Source organism: Nematostella vectensis, chromosome 8 (genome assembly GCF_932526225.1).
Source record: "Nematostella vectensis chromosome 8, jaNemVect1.1, whole genome shotgun sequence".
NCBI classification, from domain to species: Eukaryota; Metazoa; Cnidaria; class Anthozoa; order Actiniaria; family Edwardsiidae; genus Nematostella; species Nematostella vectensis.
The window spans coordinates 1,582,251-1,600,846 of NC_064041.1; the positions used below are offsets into that span (position 1 = coordinate 1,582,251).

General features: G+C 38.9%; 1 protein-coding gene and 2 long non-coding RNA genes across 3 annotated transcripts; 2 read left to right on the plus strand and 1 right to left on the minus strand.

Moving 5' to 3' along the window:
• Nucleotides 1–1,495: 1,495 nt before the first annotated feature.
• LOC125570084 lies at nucleotides 1,496–4,374 on the plus strand. The gene is made up of 2 exons (XR_007312424.1): nucleotides 1,496–3,131; nucleotides 3,847–4,374. It is a non-coding gene; the product is annotated as an uncharacterized LOC125570084 (long non-coding RNA).
• On the minus strand, nucleotides 3,704–4,572 carry LOC116616697. Its single transcript, XR_004295439.2, has 2 exons — nucleotides 4,457–4,572; nucleotides 3,704–4,281 (listed from the first exon to the last, which is right to left on the minus strand). It is a non-coding gene; the product is annotated as an uncharacterized LOC116616697 (long non-coding RNA).
• Nucleotides 4,573–6,947: 2,375 nt separating this feature from the next.
• Nucleotides 6,948–17,172, plus strand: LOC116610263 (volume-regulated anion channel subunit LRRC8C-like). Its single transcript, XM_048730928.1, has 2 exons — nucleotides 6,948–7,229; nucleotides 14,148–17,172. Exons 1-2 carry the CDS (start codon nucleotides 6,970–6,972, stop codon nucleotides 16,768–16,770), a joined length of 2,883 nt encoding a protein of 960 aa, XP_048586885.1. The 5' UTR covers nucleotides 6,948–6,969; the 3' UTR covers nucleotides 16,771–17,172.
• The last annotated feature ends 1,424 nt before the right edge of the window (nucleotides 17,173–18,596 follow it).

Sequence of the window (18,596 nt, forward strand, 5' to 3'; positions counted from 1 at the left end):
TAAGCAAAGCACTCAATTATGCCCCAAAAGACTTCATGATGTCCTGAGACACTCTCCTAATATGCTCATAGCTGTATTTTTGATGAAAAATACAAGCAACCATCAACTTGTGCTGGCTTCAGCACAACAACCAGGGATTAAAAGTGGGGACCGCAAAGCACTGTTGGAAAGCTTGGATACCGCATACTAGGTGCAGCTGTGTTTGACTTTGACGGGCTGTATAAAACTCAGAATAGGGGGGGGAGGTATCTGTTTTCAGTCTGTTTTTTGTAAATTCAGCTCGAGAATAGCCAGGAGGCAATGGGTTAAACCACAAAAACCTAATTCATAAAACCTAAAACTAAAAATAGGATACAAATATTATACCACAAAAACCTGATTCATAAACCTAAAACTAAAAATAGTCCCAACTAAAATTTTCTAAAATGATGCCCATTACAGAAAATGAACATATGAACTTTGCTGTCTCATAAAGCTCTATGATCTGATAAGCCAGAGGTTGAAAGAGCTTTTATAGGAGAAGCTGCAGAGGGTAAAAACCATTGCTTTTGAGCAAATTGCTCCTCTACAAAAAGCTGTCTTGGCTTTCTATGAAACCTGAATTTTACTATTGGACCACATTATATTGTGACATGAGAAAAAGAAAATGTTTTTTTTGAGGTTTGTAAGAAAACATTGATGTACCCAGGGTTATTGAAAATATTGTAGGTGGTATAAAAACAAGGCATATTTTAGGTAATAACAGATCCTCAAGGTCCTAATATGTATGTGCATCTTTTTTTAAAATCAAAACAGAATTCCAGAATAGTCGATTTAAATTTCAAGTGTTTATCAAATATACGTTTTTTTTCACAAATTACTAATACTTAGGGTTTTAGGAGACCAACTCTCAATTTCTTTAAGGTTTAAGGAAACCAGTTCTCTGTTTCTTTCTCCAAAGAAAGCTGGAGTTTACCCAAGTAATTTATTTAAGCCTTGCTCATCCTTGTGAGAATTTGACCAATCGTTTATTGAAATGAATTAAAAATCAATTTTGGTTTTATTTCTAGTATCTCATAGCTGTCCACCCAACTTGGACAGAAATCTTGTGAAATCGGATAAAATACAGCAAATATGTGAGAGAAAAACCCAAGAGAGCCAATGTGGATGAATACAGAGATGGTATGAACATTCTCACAAAAATTATGCACCAGTCAATTGAAACCAGGGCACCCCGACCCCCGGGACATAGAGGGGAAAGTAACATCTGATATTTGATGCTTGTTACTTTCCTGGCTACCGGGGCCTGTGACGCTGTTAAAACCCCCGGTTCATGGCCCTGGTGTTTTTCGATAACATCCCACTATAGTATGCCATACTTCAATTGTACACAGGGACCGCGGAGCATGTTGAAAAGTAGGGGGCTGACAGTTGACTTGTTTAGACTTCCTATTTATGATTACTTTTTTCTTTAAGCAGTGCGACCTCCCCCTCCTCACAGCCCCTCCCCCTCCGCGGTGCCTAAGAATAACTCCGCTTACCTTCAGACGCAACTTACGGTAAAGCGTGAATTCACTGCCCCCTTTCCCGGCCTGTTGAGGGCTTCTGTTAAATCCCCGGCCCCCCGGTGGATTATAGGTGTTAAACATGTGTTAAAGCCCCTGCATGACTGCGTTACTTCCCCGGTATGCCCCGGGGGTCGGGGGGCCGGGCTGTCAATTGACTGGTGCATTAGGTTTATGATGAGGTTCAAAATCTTGTGACAGAGTTGACAGCTCTGGTAACTTATATTTAATTCATTCATGAATAGTAGTTATAATTTTCCTATGATAGATGGTGAATGGCAGATTTAGAGATCGAACTTGATAAATACAGCCTAGAATATTTATTTCCTGAGGTAAGTACTTAAAGTAAATTAAATTCAACAAAGAAAAAGGTGTTCAAAGTTTGAAAACAAAACAACCCCGAAAGATACTTTCGTTCCGCTAAGTACTTTAATGCAATTCGCTAACTTACCTACGTCTGCCAGTGCAAGAACAAATACATATGAGCACTTGTCGGAGAAGGTGTCTATAAAATTACCTTGTTTTTTCTTTCTTTATCTTGTGGCTTACTCTGACATTTCAGCTGACCTTGACTCGAGCACAAGACTTGACTTTTCAAAACTTTCAACCATGCTTTTACACAGTCTTTTGCACATAATTAGACAAGTTTATATCCGTGGTTAGCATTCCCACGAATGATTTTTTCCAAGCACTTATTTTTCGACAATTCTTGGCTTTCTGCAGTCAGTTTTCGTGTGTTTTTGCGAGGGGCAGAAATACTCATCCGCCATATTGTTTTGCGCGCTCTGGAGGCCTGTGCCGAGGCAGATCGCGGCTGGCTAGCAGCTTCACGTATGCAAAACGACTGCGCATGCGCTAGGTTGGAATTTTAGATTCAACAAAGATGGCGGCGGACGCCTGGTGGATAATCCAGCCAAATACTGCCAGGTTTCTACTCAGAACTCAATAATTACTTCGGAATAAGACGACTTTATTGACTTAGAGTATCAATGTGACTCAAAGGGTGGATAATTGTGCTCGGATTTGTTTTATTATGTACGAATTTTCGTAAACTCGTAATGCCGTTCGCCTCGAAGAACGAGAAATCCTGACTCGTGCGAGTTGTGGTATCAATATCTAACAAATGTGAGGGAGTGATGTGACATTTGCTGCTTGATCTGAGAAAGAAATTCTTCACGACTCTCTATTGGAGCCATGCCGATCATGGCTCCGAATTGTGAGTGGGTCCATCATGTATAGCTTTCCAGGATGTTTTACAAAACAGACAGTCATCCATTACAAATCACCAACGCTGCCAAGTTAGACTCTCAATCTAGTCCTGGAGGTAAAACGCTAGCGAACTCTGTGGTACTTGAGGGTCAGTGCATTATAGTGAAATGTCAAATCTATCCTCTAGTATAGCTGATCCACTCGGGGAACCAAGTAGTGGAGCTAAATCGCTTTTGGCAGATTCTACACTGAGGCAGCTTCTATATTTCCTTGTGTCGTGGTATTGTACGTTTGGTTCCCCCTTGCAATAGCTGTGACAAGTAAAGAGATCCATGGAGTACTTAGGGGGGAATTGCTGTCCAATCGATAACTGTCACGGTAAGAAGAAGTTGTAAACTCATTGGCCATTAATAGGGAAACAAATGTACATGCACTAGAACCATTCCTACCAAATAAAGTTGCTTGAGAAATGTTTGGTGGAAGAAACCAAAATGTAGATGACCCAAGTTTGAGACTTGCGACATTTATGCTAATTTGAGAATTAGGTTGGGTTCCTGTGGTTGATGTAGTAGCTCTTGTTACTTGTGGCTGTTGTTGAGACCGTGGTTGTGGTTGAGAATGTGCTACAGGTTGAGATTGGCTCGTCTGAGTTGAAGGCTGTGGTACTGCAAAACTAGACAGTACTTCGTCAACATGCTCATTCCACTCATCTGAATAGTAATATTCTGCAGGTTTACTTGAAGTATTAATTTCATCAACAATGTCTGTTGTATTGGACTGATCTCATATACTGGCTAGATCTGTCATTTTCGTTGGGCTGATAATACTCTTATTGAAGGTATCGGAAAGTGTCTTAACTTTCTCTAGGATGGAGGTGGTGCAGAATGGACATAGCTGGTCATTTGATTGTAAACAGATATCATGGAAGGTGTAACCACAAGTTAGTCTTAATATTTCAGTATCACTTCTATTTACTTTGCAGTTTTGATTATCTCAACAGTTATTTGGATCTAAATAACATGACAAAGAGGATTGTTTCAAGTCCTTGTATGATAATGGGAGTGCTTTGGAGTTAATTGAGTTAGGTGAGCAGATTGTTTCCTCAATGGACTCAAAAAGGAGAAATGACAGATCAATGCAAAGGGGAGGGGGTGTGGCATCATTTGCTTTTTGTGCCCTCCTGCCAATCCCCACCCTCATCCCCCCACTCTACCCTTGGGTGATTGAAGAATCTTAATAATTATCTTTATTTTGATATAAGCTAGTCATTATTTACTCCCATTGTTCGGTATTTAAAACTACATCTCCTCTGTCATTTTTTCTGGCTTCACCAACGGGGGTCATCAGGGCAGGAGAGGGGGTCTAGGGGGTTTCTCATCAATATTCCGTAGTTTGTCAGGCACTCTAGTCGGAACAGTAAAGTTTTGATATGCTTTCGCATATTATTTAATGAGGTTAGGGGATCTTGGGAGGGATTTTGCAATGAGTCGCACAAGCGAATCACAGGTGAACGGGTAGTCTCCAATATCTGTAAACAACAAAATACATATTATAATAACATATTTTTTTTGTTATGTCACAATTGAAAACAATTTACACAACCATGTATAATATACTTGCATCAAAGGCGTTTATTTGTTCAAAAAGCATGACTTCGAGACACCCCAGCTTGTTTATATTATGTTGTTTTGATATACACGTACCTTGCTGATTGAACTCTTTGGACTGGTTGACATTTTGACATTTCTGTCATCACATGCTGCTCTCTGTGGATGGAATTGCATATATTATTTCTCCAATATTTTACATAATCAGTGCAACCCAAAAGTATGATGTGCTGTGGTTTTGGTGGTTTTGGTTGGGTAGTTGATTACTTTTTTTACGAAAAGTAAACTTGCCTTCCGTCGTGCGTTACTCCAGTGATACAATTCGTGGTCACGGAAGTTTTCGTCTGCCTTCCTCCTGCATAAATTGCACCAGTTGGTTCCCGGCTTATAACCGGAGATCCTGCGTCCTACACCATCAAAAACCACATAAAGCCTTGTAGGGATTTTACTTTTAGCGAGACCACCACCGTGTCCCCAGAACGAAGGACAAGAGCAACGTTTGTCTTGGCGTGTGACTTCATTTCTGTGGTGTAAACAAAGCCACGAATCTTCCGGTATATTAGCTGCTCTCGATGTTTCACGGCCTACACGTCGAAGTTACGATGCATCCGAGCATTGCTTCTTTTCTTTTCTCGTTTTTCCTCCCTTTTCGCAAGATTTAACATCTTCTGTGGGTTTTTCCGAGCAACAAAGACACAGTAGCAACAACATAAACAAACCCCACAGCCATCCCGCGAACGACATAACCACGACGAGTGACTTTCAAATTTAAAAACTTTTTTGGTAAATAAAGATATAAAAAGGTAAACTCAAAAAATCCAGGTAATATTATAATTTCTTTTCAGTAAGTGTGAACCTTATCCGTCCAGTAGTTTTCTTATCCCAGCGATTTGTTCTCAGTACTTCCGCCAAAGTTGCCTCGCAAACCGGATAAACCTAATTGTTTTCTTTTGTAAACACTTTCCCGCCGAAATTGCTCGCGCGCGCCACATGTCAAAGATCTGAGCATGTGGAGCCGGCAGCTTGTGACAATGACGTCATTGACCACAAAAACTGAGTCGCCTAGTTATAGACGGACCATTTCTATACCTATGGGGCTCCGCGCGCGGCCTCCGCTATAAGATATACAAACGGAAAGTCCAGGGGAAAATAAAACACCTACGAATATATACATAAAGTCCCGAAGAATCTAAAAGAACAATGAACAAGATAGACCAAAAAAGGCTTCGGCGACGCAAAAATGGGAGAGAAGATAAATAATTTTACGACCTACCGTTTTGCGTATCTCTTGCGAATGTGGATATATCACTGCTAGCGCTTCTTTAAATAACAAGATCACAAGAGAATTCACACTTTTGTAAATAAACATCTATTACAATCTGGGGTTATGTAACCAGCGCATTCCAGAGATTCGTGACATTGTCATTAATGAAAATAGCTATTTTATTATTTTTTTTTATGATGCCCCCTCCCCACTTTTTAGTATCTGTTTAGTTTCTGAGGGATTAGTATCTAGGATCACCGCGGTCTCCCAGTTGGTGCTTGGGGTGTAAAACCTGCGGCCATTGTGCAGTGATTATTACCCAAACGTATCTAACTCTAATAAGGGACATCTTGTGAAAGTTCTTCAATATTTGGATGGCTTAACGGGCGGTCCATCGAACGCTTTAGTTTTGATTGTATCCCTGACCATCAAAGCGTATCCCAGTAAATAACATTAAGGATTTCCGGTGACGTCAGGAAGAGGCAAAGGGTATCAATTGTTGAATCCCCCTATAGACTTATCTGATCACCGTTTGCTCATTTGGCGCCCTTTTCAGGTCACCTCTGCTTCTCTCGGTGAGTTCTTTTATATTTGCACAAGTTTTTACCTTCTTGCAATCATTACAAGATCTTAACTACACCCAATGCTATTTATAAGATACAGAACGATCCCGTAATGGTATTTGAAAAGAATTATTGTGTGAGTCGAGGTATTTATTGCGACTGAATCTCATCGGGGCGGAATCATTCAGCCGATAAGATTCAGTCGCAAAAAATTTAGTGAATGATTCGGCTAAATCAACTAAATTTCTCGGACGGACGTGTCTTACGCTGTGGGTTTCTCTACCAAGTTTCCTTTCTAACCGATATGCAAGACGTTCCGCCCACAGACTTGTGATTGACGAAATATTTTTTGCATAATAGCGAACGAAACAGCCATAGTTTAGTTGCCGCCGACAATTTGCATAGCATTCTTTTATTAGCTCGTGGAGATTGGAGATAAGATCTCCAGGAGGTGTTGGGGTGGTTCGAGAGGGGGTTCATTGTTAACTCAAATCTGTTAGACAATAGATCATTCGGCAGCCAATCAAATCGTAGCCGATGACTAGGGACAAATCGCAGTATCATTCGGCAACTAATCAAATCGAAGCAAGCAATTCGGGAAGTTCGGTAGTATCATTCGGTAGCCAATCATATTTGTCGTATTTATCACCTGATTTGAAGGGCTCTCGTGGCGTGAGTGAGGCAGCCATTTTGTTTTCCCACGACAACAAGAAATATCTGTTTTTCCATTCAAAGTGAGTACAATTGCGCTTTTTCATTAAGCACTAATGCATTAAGCATTAATGCCCTTGTTTTGGGCAATTTACAATTTTATTCGTGGATTGAAAGACTCAATCCGACATCACTGGTTTGTTAGACACAAACCAACAATCACCGGATCGAAAGCCTCGATCCACAAAGCTCAGCAAAGAAACAATCAAAACAATACAAACACTGAGATAATTATTAAGCAATTTGTGCTTGACATTTGTATAATAGATAATCAAGCCAAGATAACCACTATCTGCGCCACTGAGTACTCACCTCTGCTCTGCATTTCAAGGTGAGCGAGCCACTGAGAAACACGTGTTTAGTTGTGTTGATCTGACGTTTGTCAATTGCTGTACCGGTATTCCACTTTAATACAGAATATTAAATTTGCTGTCTTGATTACCTTAACATGGCATTTTATTGGGTTGTAATATGATGCAGCATTTTTGCCTGTGTTTCGATTTTCACTGCACTATTCTTTTGTTTCTTGTACAAAATTTATGAAGCATACTCGTGCCATATCTGACCCAAAAATCGTGCATGTTAGAAACGACCCAACCCCATCACTTATAAATGGTCTGTTCCAAATAGTATTGTTGGAATTGAAAAACTTAGTTGTCTTATACGTTCCAAAATAATAGTTGCGTTTAAGGGTACATGTTTTAAGCCATTTTCGTTCTAAATGCAAAATAGATCTCAAACTATGATCACGCTTATAATGAAATAACAATAATAAAGCAATGATTATTATTGTTATAATCGATGATTAATTTCCAATACATTAGTATGGAAAGTCAGCTTTTAAAATTACATTGCCTAAAACGGATGCATCCTTAGATGTTAGTCAAAGTTAGTTTAAAATGTTCGTTAAAGTTGAACCTGTGTCACTGTTATAACTAAGAATATCTGTTGTTCTTAGATAGTATCATTTTTGCTTGTTTATAGAAATACGTTCAGAACATCTTTTGTTGTGTTTATTAATTAAAAGCACTCCACGAGCTCACCGAGGGTGTCCTTTGATATTGTTTTGCCAAGACAAAGCGAAGCACAACGCTCGTCTCGGTTCCCCGGGTTGCGTTCGGCTAAAACTCATGGAATGCTTTAGTAAACCAAGAGATCATAACTAATAACAATGCTGCTCGTAGTTTATCGTAAAAAGAACCCGCTAGAAAACAGACTCCGCGAGAAGAAATATCCTATATTGAGCTTTAGACCACGTCCACAGGTATCCGGAAATTTGTGAAAACGCAATTTTTTTTTAACGAATCCGGCTCTCGTCCACACGTATCCAGCGTTATTTCCGGCCTTGTTCGGAAATTTTTGAAACACTCCCCAGAAGAAAATTGAAAAAAATAAAATGTTATTTATCCGTTACGAATACGTAAACATGTGGACGGTAGTATCCGGAAAAAAAAAAGTGCGCTTAAGTCATTCTGTTGGAAACGGCCGGAAATTACCTCAAGGTAGAGGATTGTGTGTTAGTAGTGTTTATGTTATATTTTAAATTCATGTGGATATTCTATAGCCTTCTAATTTGACTTCAAATAGCATAAATATATCTCATCGTTTACTTTGCGCTTATAACATATAACATTGCCATGAACAATTGAAAACAATTATACAGTACTGTTATTACAATTATGGCTCCTTTTGAGTGTAACAGCAAATTTACACCTAAGATATAGTACATCGAGGGTTGTCAAAGTAATTTTTAGAAAAAGAGATAACATTACAGCCAAACATATTTTGGTTTTCCTGAATTCTATTACAGTTCCAGCCCTGCTGTGACTTTGTTCTCTATGCTAGCCTATGCCCTCTACACCCCAAAGAGATAGCATTTAGTGTGTGAGGAATAGGAAAATAAGTACATGATGATACTAGACTGCTACCAATGAAATATATCCTGATGTACATCAAGATATTCTATATAGCCTCTTATTTGGCACCGAAGTATTTTTGTCTAAAAGATATAATAGCATAAAGAAATTGCGTTGTTTACTATGTGGTCTTATTATAAAATTAAATTAAAATGAGACCAATCAGAGCGCTCCTTATTAGTAAGAAAAGCAGACAGACCCCACGCGTAGTAACACCTCACAAACACCTAAACTACTAAATAACAACAACCTACTCGGTTTGGTAAAAGCCTCACGATCAGATTTTGCCTGGAGTCTGGGAAGGGTTGCACGAGCAGGGAGAAACTTGGGCACAATATCCTATCATGTCTTTGCCCGCTAAGCTCCATTATGAAATAGCAGGTAATATACCTTCTGCGTACATCGGAGAATGCCCTAAAATCGATAGGATTATCGAAGAGTGGACCACCGACTTCCGAATTATTTTCAGAAGCCTTGAGGTCCTTGTTAGAAATGAAAGAATTTGTGCATCATTGTGACACGAAATATACTACAGAAAAGGCGTAGTACTTCTAGTCTATGACGAGGCTCATACTCATTTCGAATGCACGTGATTTCTCGATCGGAATTTTTTTATACGTCAAAGGTTAATTAAATAAACAGTTCAAGTCAAATCCCTCAAACTTGACACAACCCTTGAATTGTCTAGCCTTTCAATAGAATCTTCCCAATACTGTTTATGTTTAGCGTATAGTTTTTCTTTTCTCTCTCGATATGTAAATTTCGAGACTGTTTTATAGTTTCTGTCAATAAGTGATGGTGCTAATTGGCAAAAGGCGCCTGGTCTAGTAAGGCGACTAATTGGATTAGAAAGCCTATCCAAAAATAGCTTTTACAGAGCAGTTGCCCAGGGCGTCTTTCACTCCTCTTTCTTTCTCGTGCGCTCCTTGTGTGCCCGATCTCCGCAACGTCCTGGGTCCCCGAGAATGAAAAGGGTGGGTGATTTGGTTTTAACCTTCAACTAAACTTTTTTAGACAGAAAGCCATGAGTCAGTGGCCTCAGGTCATATTTCTGTTTGTCCCCACTCCCCCAAGGTGGGTACAAGTTTAAGTCAAAATCTGTCAATCGACCACCCCCTCACAACAGATTCTTGTTCAAAAGTGCTCTAGCCCCCCACGTTGAGACCACTCCCCCAGGACCATAGGGGTAGGGGGTTTCGAATGACTAGTGCATAAGCTACTATACCACTGGAGCTTTTAGAGGCTCCTGCCGACATTTGGCTGGTCTCTCAGAACGCTTCCTTTAGAAAAGTATAATTAAAACCTTAACCTGAAAAGTGTTTTGCTTCAAAACCATTCTCTATTTCTTATCTGCCCAATTCTCAAAGAAGCTTGAAAATTTAGTGTTTTTAATAGTTTCGAACTTAATCCTATCTGTTTTGCTTCTTGTTTTGGAGCTCTGCTCTCGGACAATGTCTAATGGGAATAAAGAATTGGACCAGGCGCCTTTTTTAAGATCTTTGTCATACATGTCACAACACAGGGGCCCAATGAATTGATCCTTCTGTTATCCTAGGTAAACTAGACTCTGCGCGCAGGGTCTAGTTTACTCAAAAAGGAGCCCTGGCTCTAGGAAAATTTTTACCCGAAGTGATATCTAGTTTTTTTGTTTGTGTTGAGTAAACCACGTATTCCCACCTCAGCTGGTTGTATTTGCTTTGTTTTCGCTCCTCCAGCGAGCTCTGTAGCTACGCGTTACCTCGTACCACGCCAGGTAAATGAGAGTGCCAGCGGTGCGTTTTCCCCCACTTTATTCTGATTCCCTGCAAACCAGACACAATTGGGCGCCCCCCCCCCCTAAAAAAATAATAATAATTGAAACGGACTTTGAAAAAAATAATGAGCCCTTTTATAACAAATATTTTTGATAATATATAGATTTAGGCACTGCCTAAGAGCGGAGCCAGCATTTAACACCTTTTTGTGTTGACTGATAGGGGTAGTTTTAGAGGGGATCTTGGTGTCTCTAGAATGTTTTTTTAATGAGATTAAAAAGATGTCAAATTTTACTGCCATGTAATTATGAATTGTATTGGCCCCTCCAAATGGATCAAGCAAGCACTCATTCAATAATATTAAATATGCAGTATGAAAGTTAACAAAATACTAAAACTTGATGTGAAAAAGGCTGTTAAAGTTCAAGGTGTCTTAGTTGACGAGAATGTTTTTTCAAGAGTCTAATGGTCAATTCTTATTTCCCTTAAAAGAAGTTCCACTATGTATATTTTTATCAAAACACCATTCTAACAAGCTTTGACCTTGTGAAGAATATATCAAGGATGTAACAGCATTCCAAAGATTTAGATGCCATACTGTAATTCAGGGGCGGATCTAGCTTTTTGCCAAGGGGGGGGGGGGGGAAGGGGGGGATTTGGCCCAAAAATTTTCGTCATTATTTTACCTTCGTAACGATTTTGGGGTGAAAAGATACACTGAAAACAATGAAAAAGAAAGCCCAAGGGGAGGTTTAAACACCCTACCCCCCCCCCCCCCCATAGACCCACTACTGTAGTTTTCATGTACCACAACTGATTATTCAGAAAAATGTGTTGAAACTAAACTCCACAAATATACCTCCTGTCATGCATTGCGTATTGGTGCACCCACCCTTTGGCCTGTTGGTTTTAGTAACCCTGGATCCACCCATACTGGCTACTCGAAAATGAATGCAATGGAGGCAAATCCTAAATTATTACTGAAAGTGCTTAATTCCAATTTCTAATTTCAAACCAAACCATGTTCATTGACCTATGTTAGGGTTAGAGAGAGAGAAATATTCCAAAAAGTCAATGGTGAGAAGAAAAAGGGAGAAATGAATGTCTCTATTTGAAAAAAATGTGACTCTACTTTAAAAAATATATAACAATAATACAATAATAGCTTAAATGAGCATATTCCTAACATTTTCCCCTGTAGGTTTGATATAAAACTGTTTTCTTTACAGATTTATTAGTCGAAAGTATTAACTGATCAGTTGACTTGTGGTTTATTGTAAAATACATTTCAAGCGATTGGGCCACCACTTAGAGTGAGACACCCTAAAAGATAGCAGAATCGGAAAAATCCTCCTCCCCGGGCGTGAAAACCCCTAAAAGGTAGCAGAATCGGAAAAATCCTCCTCTAAGAGATAGAAGTTGGTAAGAATATTATACCATAAAAGATAGGTCGAGCACCCCCGTCTATCTTTCTGGAGAGCCCCCCTCCACCCCGCCCTCGGACCTTGCTCTAATAAAAAAAACCCTTCCCTTGATAGAAGTTTCATGAATGTACACTTGTATCAAAGCTACATTCTGACCAGCTTTGCTCTTGCAAAGAAACAAATGATTGATGCAAAAGCATTCCAAAAAAAGAATGATACAGTTAGGTGCCATATGGAAGGTTAATATATCACTTATTACTGGTGATACTCCATCGCCAAGGAAATTAGAATTCACAAATATACCTCCCGTCATGCATTAGACATTGGTGCACCCACCCTGTCGGATTGTGGTCTGCATTTTTTTTTATAGAAACCATGGATCCACATATGCTAATGCTACTCCAAAATTAAATGCAAGGAGGAGAACAAATTGATTGAAAATGTCTAATTTCAAACCTATTACCTATTTTAATTTATTTAGGGTGCAGAGAGGTAACAGCAAATAATATCAATAGTCAAGAGAGAGAGAGAGAGGGAGGGAGGGGGGAGAGAGCTAAGCAAAAAGAATATAGGTAATAGGGGTTGCATTTTGTGTTTTTATTTTCGATGAGAAAATGTAACTGTAAAGTTAATATATAGTAAAATATATAGTATATATAAGTAATTTGTAGTTATGATAATATTAAAAAAGTTGCTGTGTCTTCGAGAAGCCTAAATACACAGAATATAAAGACAGGAAAGGTCTTCTTCAGCAATAAATGACAGGATGATATTTGTCAGCCTTTATTAAATATCTCAACGCAGTCAATAAAGTATAGAGAGAACGAAGAACATCAAAGGATGGTGTTATGCCCAAATTGTTTGATTTAGACCACGAATTCTCAAAGCAAACTCTATAAACAAATGTATAAATCGAACAAGCTAAGTGACATTGAAACAGTAACTAGACTACTACATATATCTGTCGTTAAATTCTTACTTACCGTGAGGAATATATGCCTGAATTTATAGAACGTGTATTTACGAATTTAACATTTTCATGGCGATTGCCAGTAGAATGAAAACCACTCAAGTGCACGCCAAAATTATAAGCCAATCTGAATTCAAGTAGATGGTATTTAAGCCAATCAAAACAGGGATAGATGACTTTGATATGACATCTTGACGTCAAACTGGTACGGTGTTTTAGCTTGAGCGATTGGTTCTGGAAAAAAACACACGAAGAAACGAGCATTATAAAAGCACAACAATAAAAGAAAAATAACTGTGATATTCTCAATAAAAACCGTCGTTCAAAACTCACCTTGGCAGTGTTTTTTGTCGCTTTCTGTTTGTCGCTTGTGTTCGCTTTTTGTTGTAAACTGTGAACTTGTCGACTTTCTACTAGCAAGAAACTCGTCGACACAAGTGAATTATTTTTATAGCTGAAAACATACATAAATCCAAGGCCCTAAATATATAGACGTGAAGGAATGTTATTAGAATGGTAGTGTAGAGCCTCTAAGTAGTCCTTTTTGCTGCGGACAACGGATTCACGAACACTAGGGTAGATTTTACTATCGGCTCGTACTTCAGACAAAACGGTTCCTCGAAGATTTCAGCCCATTTGAATCTGCATATTTTCTCATTAAATACTATTTTCAATCTGCCTTTTTTGCTGTGAACATACGGACTTTGATGGCGGTAAAAAAAAAATAAAAAAATACGTAAAAACGTAAGACCAAGGGGACCTGGGAGTTGCACGATTGACTGGATGGATGGATGGATTGTGACACCACAGGATACCCGCGCGATGACCACAAAACCAAGTCGCATAGCTATACCATATTTCTATACCTGTGGAGCTCCGCGCACGGCCTGCGGCCGCGCTGGCTCCACTATGACGCAAAACGACTGCAAACCAAACCTCCTTTGCCTTGTTCCCAACGCTGAATTGACAAACGGCACTCATTATTTGGTACCCTGCTAGAAGAGCTTTCCTTTCCATTTTTTTAGCACTTTTTGCCTCGGACGAAAGAAACTCGACAGCTCGAGTAGCAACAACCGCGAATAGTTATAACACTGAAAATCGCTAGGGAAAAGCCTCTTGTTATCCAGGTAACAATTTGGTAAACGGCTAATGTTAACACAAGGCTTCTCTTTTTTCATTTACCAGCAGCACAAAGATGTTTCCCATAGAGCAACTCGCACGATTTGAAGCAAGCAACTCTGTCTATCGACTTCTTAAGCCATGGTGGGACGTGCTCACGGATTATCTTATAGCTGCAATGCTTGTAGTTGCTGTATTGGCCGGGTTAATGCAAGCATCCAGTGGAAGGTTGGTCTGTCTGCCTGCCGATTGTCGCCCGGAAATAAATCAAAGTGCCCAGAATGTTGGCTACAGCACTGCTTCCTTGTATAACCCTAATTCTACTTCCACAAGTAAAGAGAGAAAGGTGTTGACAAATCTTCAAGACAGAAATCAGTATGATTTTGTAGAAGCGGAATGCAACCAGAGAGCTATCCACTGGTTTACTTCATACTTCCCTCTTATTGTTTTCGGGGAGGCAATATTATTGCTAGTTGTCCATAACTTCTGGCTCAAGTGGCCTTACACGTCAGGAATGTTTGAGTGTTTTTTAAAGCTGCTGACGGAATGTTCAAACGTGTCTGGTACATCTCTAGCTATAGCAAACTCACTATGGGGAACTGAAGTATCAGATTTGGCCATAAAGCTCGTTTCTTTTACAAAAGAAGGAGATATAGATTTTAAACAACTATTTTTGCGGCAAACTAAAGAAGTAGGTGTCTCAGAGCAGTATGGTGTCGAGTCCAGCTCGAGTCCAGACCCAGATGAGATCAAGGGGTTATCAGAGAGCATAACAAAATTTAAAGCAGATTTCAATTCAACAAGGGGAATAACACTGCGTTTATTATACGCTATTCGGGCATTTTTTCAGTGCCTTTTAACCTTAGCATTCATTGTGGTTAACGCCTGTTTTCACGAACAATTGAAGGAGCAAATCAATTGTAACACTGATCATATCATCCACGAAAAATACTCTCGCTTCACGTGCTACAATGTCCTCAGTTCATACTTCTCCGTTACACTGTGTATATATTACATTTTACTTGTTTTTTGTGCTGTTATATTTGTTAACTGCGCTTGGACATATACGAAGTTCAATCGACCGTTCGATTTTAAGAAGGAGCTAATGAAGCATATCCAATCACCAATCCAGGATTCTAACCCGGTACGCGTCTCTGTAGAACACTCAACCAGACAAGATTCTAGACCCGACACGAAACAGCAGCAAGCGGCTCCTGGGGGACAATTCAACCAGAATCTAAACATAATACGCCTTGCTGAATTACATCCAGCAACTGGAGACTTCGCCTTCATTCTTCATCTACTGAACGTTTGTTCAAGTAACAAGCCTCATTTAATGAGAATTGCAATCTTTAGCTCGAGTAAAAACGAGAAAATTATTAAGGAGTTGATGCTTTGCATAGAATGGCCCAAGGAAGAGCTCGAGAGGAGAACAACTCAAAGTGGTCGAGAATTGGATTTTATTTTTTCAAAAGGAGTGCCAATGTCCCTCTTTGAAATGGAGCAGTTAAAATCATTGACCTTAAGAGGAAGTGATCTGACAATGCGTGACTTTGATTGTACCAACAACTGGGCCAAGCTTAAAAGTCTTAAATCACTTTCACTGATATACTGCAAATTGACATCTATCCCTGAGGGAGTGTTTCGTCTGGAGTCCCTGGAGAAGTTAGACTTGAACACTAACAGACTTACCTCGATACCGGAGAGAATTACACATTTGACAACATTAACCAATTTGAACTTGGAAAACAACTTCATCAGTGAAGTCCCTGAATACGTCTGGCAGATGGAGTGTCTTAAAGTGCTGTTTCTATCTAGCAATAGCAATCTTACCCTGAATAAACCTGAACACCAACACAATTTAACGGAATTGCATATCGACGGCAACATACGCTCCCGGATGAATGAATCCACCAAACATTATTTCCGTCGTGTTCTACACAATAGAGTCAGTTTAGACCCGTTCTTTAACGTCTCTGAGAAGTTTGTCCCTGCTGGTCACGAACAAACATACAATATGAAATCAAAACGGAAGGGTTTAGCCATGATTTTCAAGGCCGAATCATCAGTAAAACATAACGAACATGACCTTGATTATTTATTTCAGGCTATTGGTTACGAAATACTTTCAAGTGAAATAGATACGATTCAAACGAATGAAAGTATTTTGTCTAATTTAAAAGAACATCATAATTCAGTCATTTTGGCTGTATTGTCATGTAGTGATGGACAAGACGTATTTCTGTCAAGAGAGGAGAAAGTCAGCGTTGAGGCTCTGGTCCGACTTATGTGTGAGATACCACACTTGAATGGAAAGCCAAAAGTACTTTTACTTATTCATAATAATATTACCAGCTGCGGTCTCATTCATGACAAATTCAAGGGTATACCTCCTTTGAACCTGGAGCCAAAATATAAAGATGTCCTAATTGTCTACTCCGATCTGTATTCTAAACACATTGGTTTATTCATTAAGGAATTCGTGAAAGTGTGTAGCCATTACTGCTGCTATGAAGATCTGCTGACTCTTCTTGATAGGACAAAATATGAGCTTGGTCGGACAAATTATCAGTTTATTACGAAGATCCCATTTCCCGATTACATGCGAAGCGTAGTAACGAAAAATACTTTCACCAAAAAGTTATTTTTCTTTCCTGTTGGTTTCGAGGATGAGAATGACAATAATTGAAGTACCAACACTTAGAATTGGGAAGCTAATTGTATTTTCGTTTCACTTCATTCTGTGAAAAGCATGTTCTGTTTTGATCGGCTCGTCTCTGCGCCATTGACGTCAAAGCGCGCACGCCAACATATTTTTTTTTTCATCACTAAAATCGAAAAGAACGAGTTGTCCTTCGAAATTTCTAATCCTTAGAAATGGCAAAGCACTCAGCTGAGAGTAGTATACGTCCCTTATGTTTATATATTTGAATACTACCTAGAATTGTTATAGCATTTAGTTTAAGTAGTATACGTGCTGTATGTTTATATATTGCAGTACTCCAAAGAACTCGCATAGCTTTCAGTTTAGAGAGGAATACGTCTTGTATCTTTATATATTGAATACTCCCAAGAATTGGTATAGCTCTCAGTTGTGAGTAGTATACGTTTTGTTTGTTTATATAATGAGATACCCCCTATAACTGGTATAGCACACGGTTTAGATTAGTGTACGTCTCGTTTGTTTATATATTGGGATACCCCCTATAACTGGTATAGCACTCAGTTTAAAGTAGTATACGTCTCGTTTGTCTATATATTGGGATACCCCCATAACTGGTATAGCACTCAGTTTAGAGTAGTATACGTCTCGTTTGTCTATATATTGGGATACCCCCTATAACTGGTATAGCACTCAGTTTAAAGTAGTATACGTCTCGTTTGTCTATATATTGGGATACCCCCTATAACTGGTATAGCACCAAGTTTAAAATAGTATACTCCTATTTAAAATGTCAGTATGCAAAGGCAAATGGCAGTTCCAAGACCGCTAGTTGCTTATGGGTAATTTTTTAGAAGCATGAAGGTTATATAAATGAACTCTCTAGCGATGCAATCCATATTCCCCTCTATTTGGATTGAATATAATGAGACCCATGGTACCTTTCGGTCGTAGAACTTGAGTTTGACAATCGACATTTTCCGCTTGCAAGGACAACTTTTGTATGTTTATATATTGGAATATTCCCAAGAATTGGCATATCACTCAGAGTAGTATAACTTCTGTATGTTTATATATTGGAATATTCCAAAGAATTGGCATATCACTCAGAGTAGTATAACTTCTGTATGTTTATATATTGGAATATTCCCAAGAATTGGTATAGCTCTCAGTTTAGAGTAGTATAACGTCTTTTGATAAAGGTGTATGTCTTGTAACTGGTATGCGCAAAATGCAATTAATAATATTCATAGCATAATCGTCAAGTACGCGGTAAACCTGCAGAAGCTAGCAGAGGAACTTGTTCATTCTGGATAAATTTGATTATAGTTTAATGTTAGCGGGCCAAAAGTTGATGGAAGAATTGATTGACAACTTGGCTTGTTTTTAATTAAGTGTGTCCCCTCTTGAAAAGAAGACGGAGCTTGAAGTTTATTCAGACCTCATACTCTTTAGCCAAAGCAAGTTTACTAATATCATAGAGTTACCTAGGGTTCGTTTATTGACCTCTATAGTCTAGTATCAACTAGTGTCTACAGGGATTTTCAATTTGGGATTATAAGTGTAAAAAATACTCTTATGTCATTCGTAGCTTAGCAACGTATTTAACGCGACGTTCACTATAACGTTTTTGTATTATTACCATGACGACTTACAATTTAAATGGAAGGAACGAAATGAATTGCTAATAAGGTCTTGATGTCTTATGACAAGTGGACCACCATATCAATTCATTTTAATTATCAAAAAAAAAAAAAGAATCGAGTGTTAATTTCCAACTTACTCTTCCATATTTCCAAGGAATCGATTCGGTTGTCCGTTCGTCATATAAGACAAGTGTAACCGAACTCACA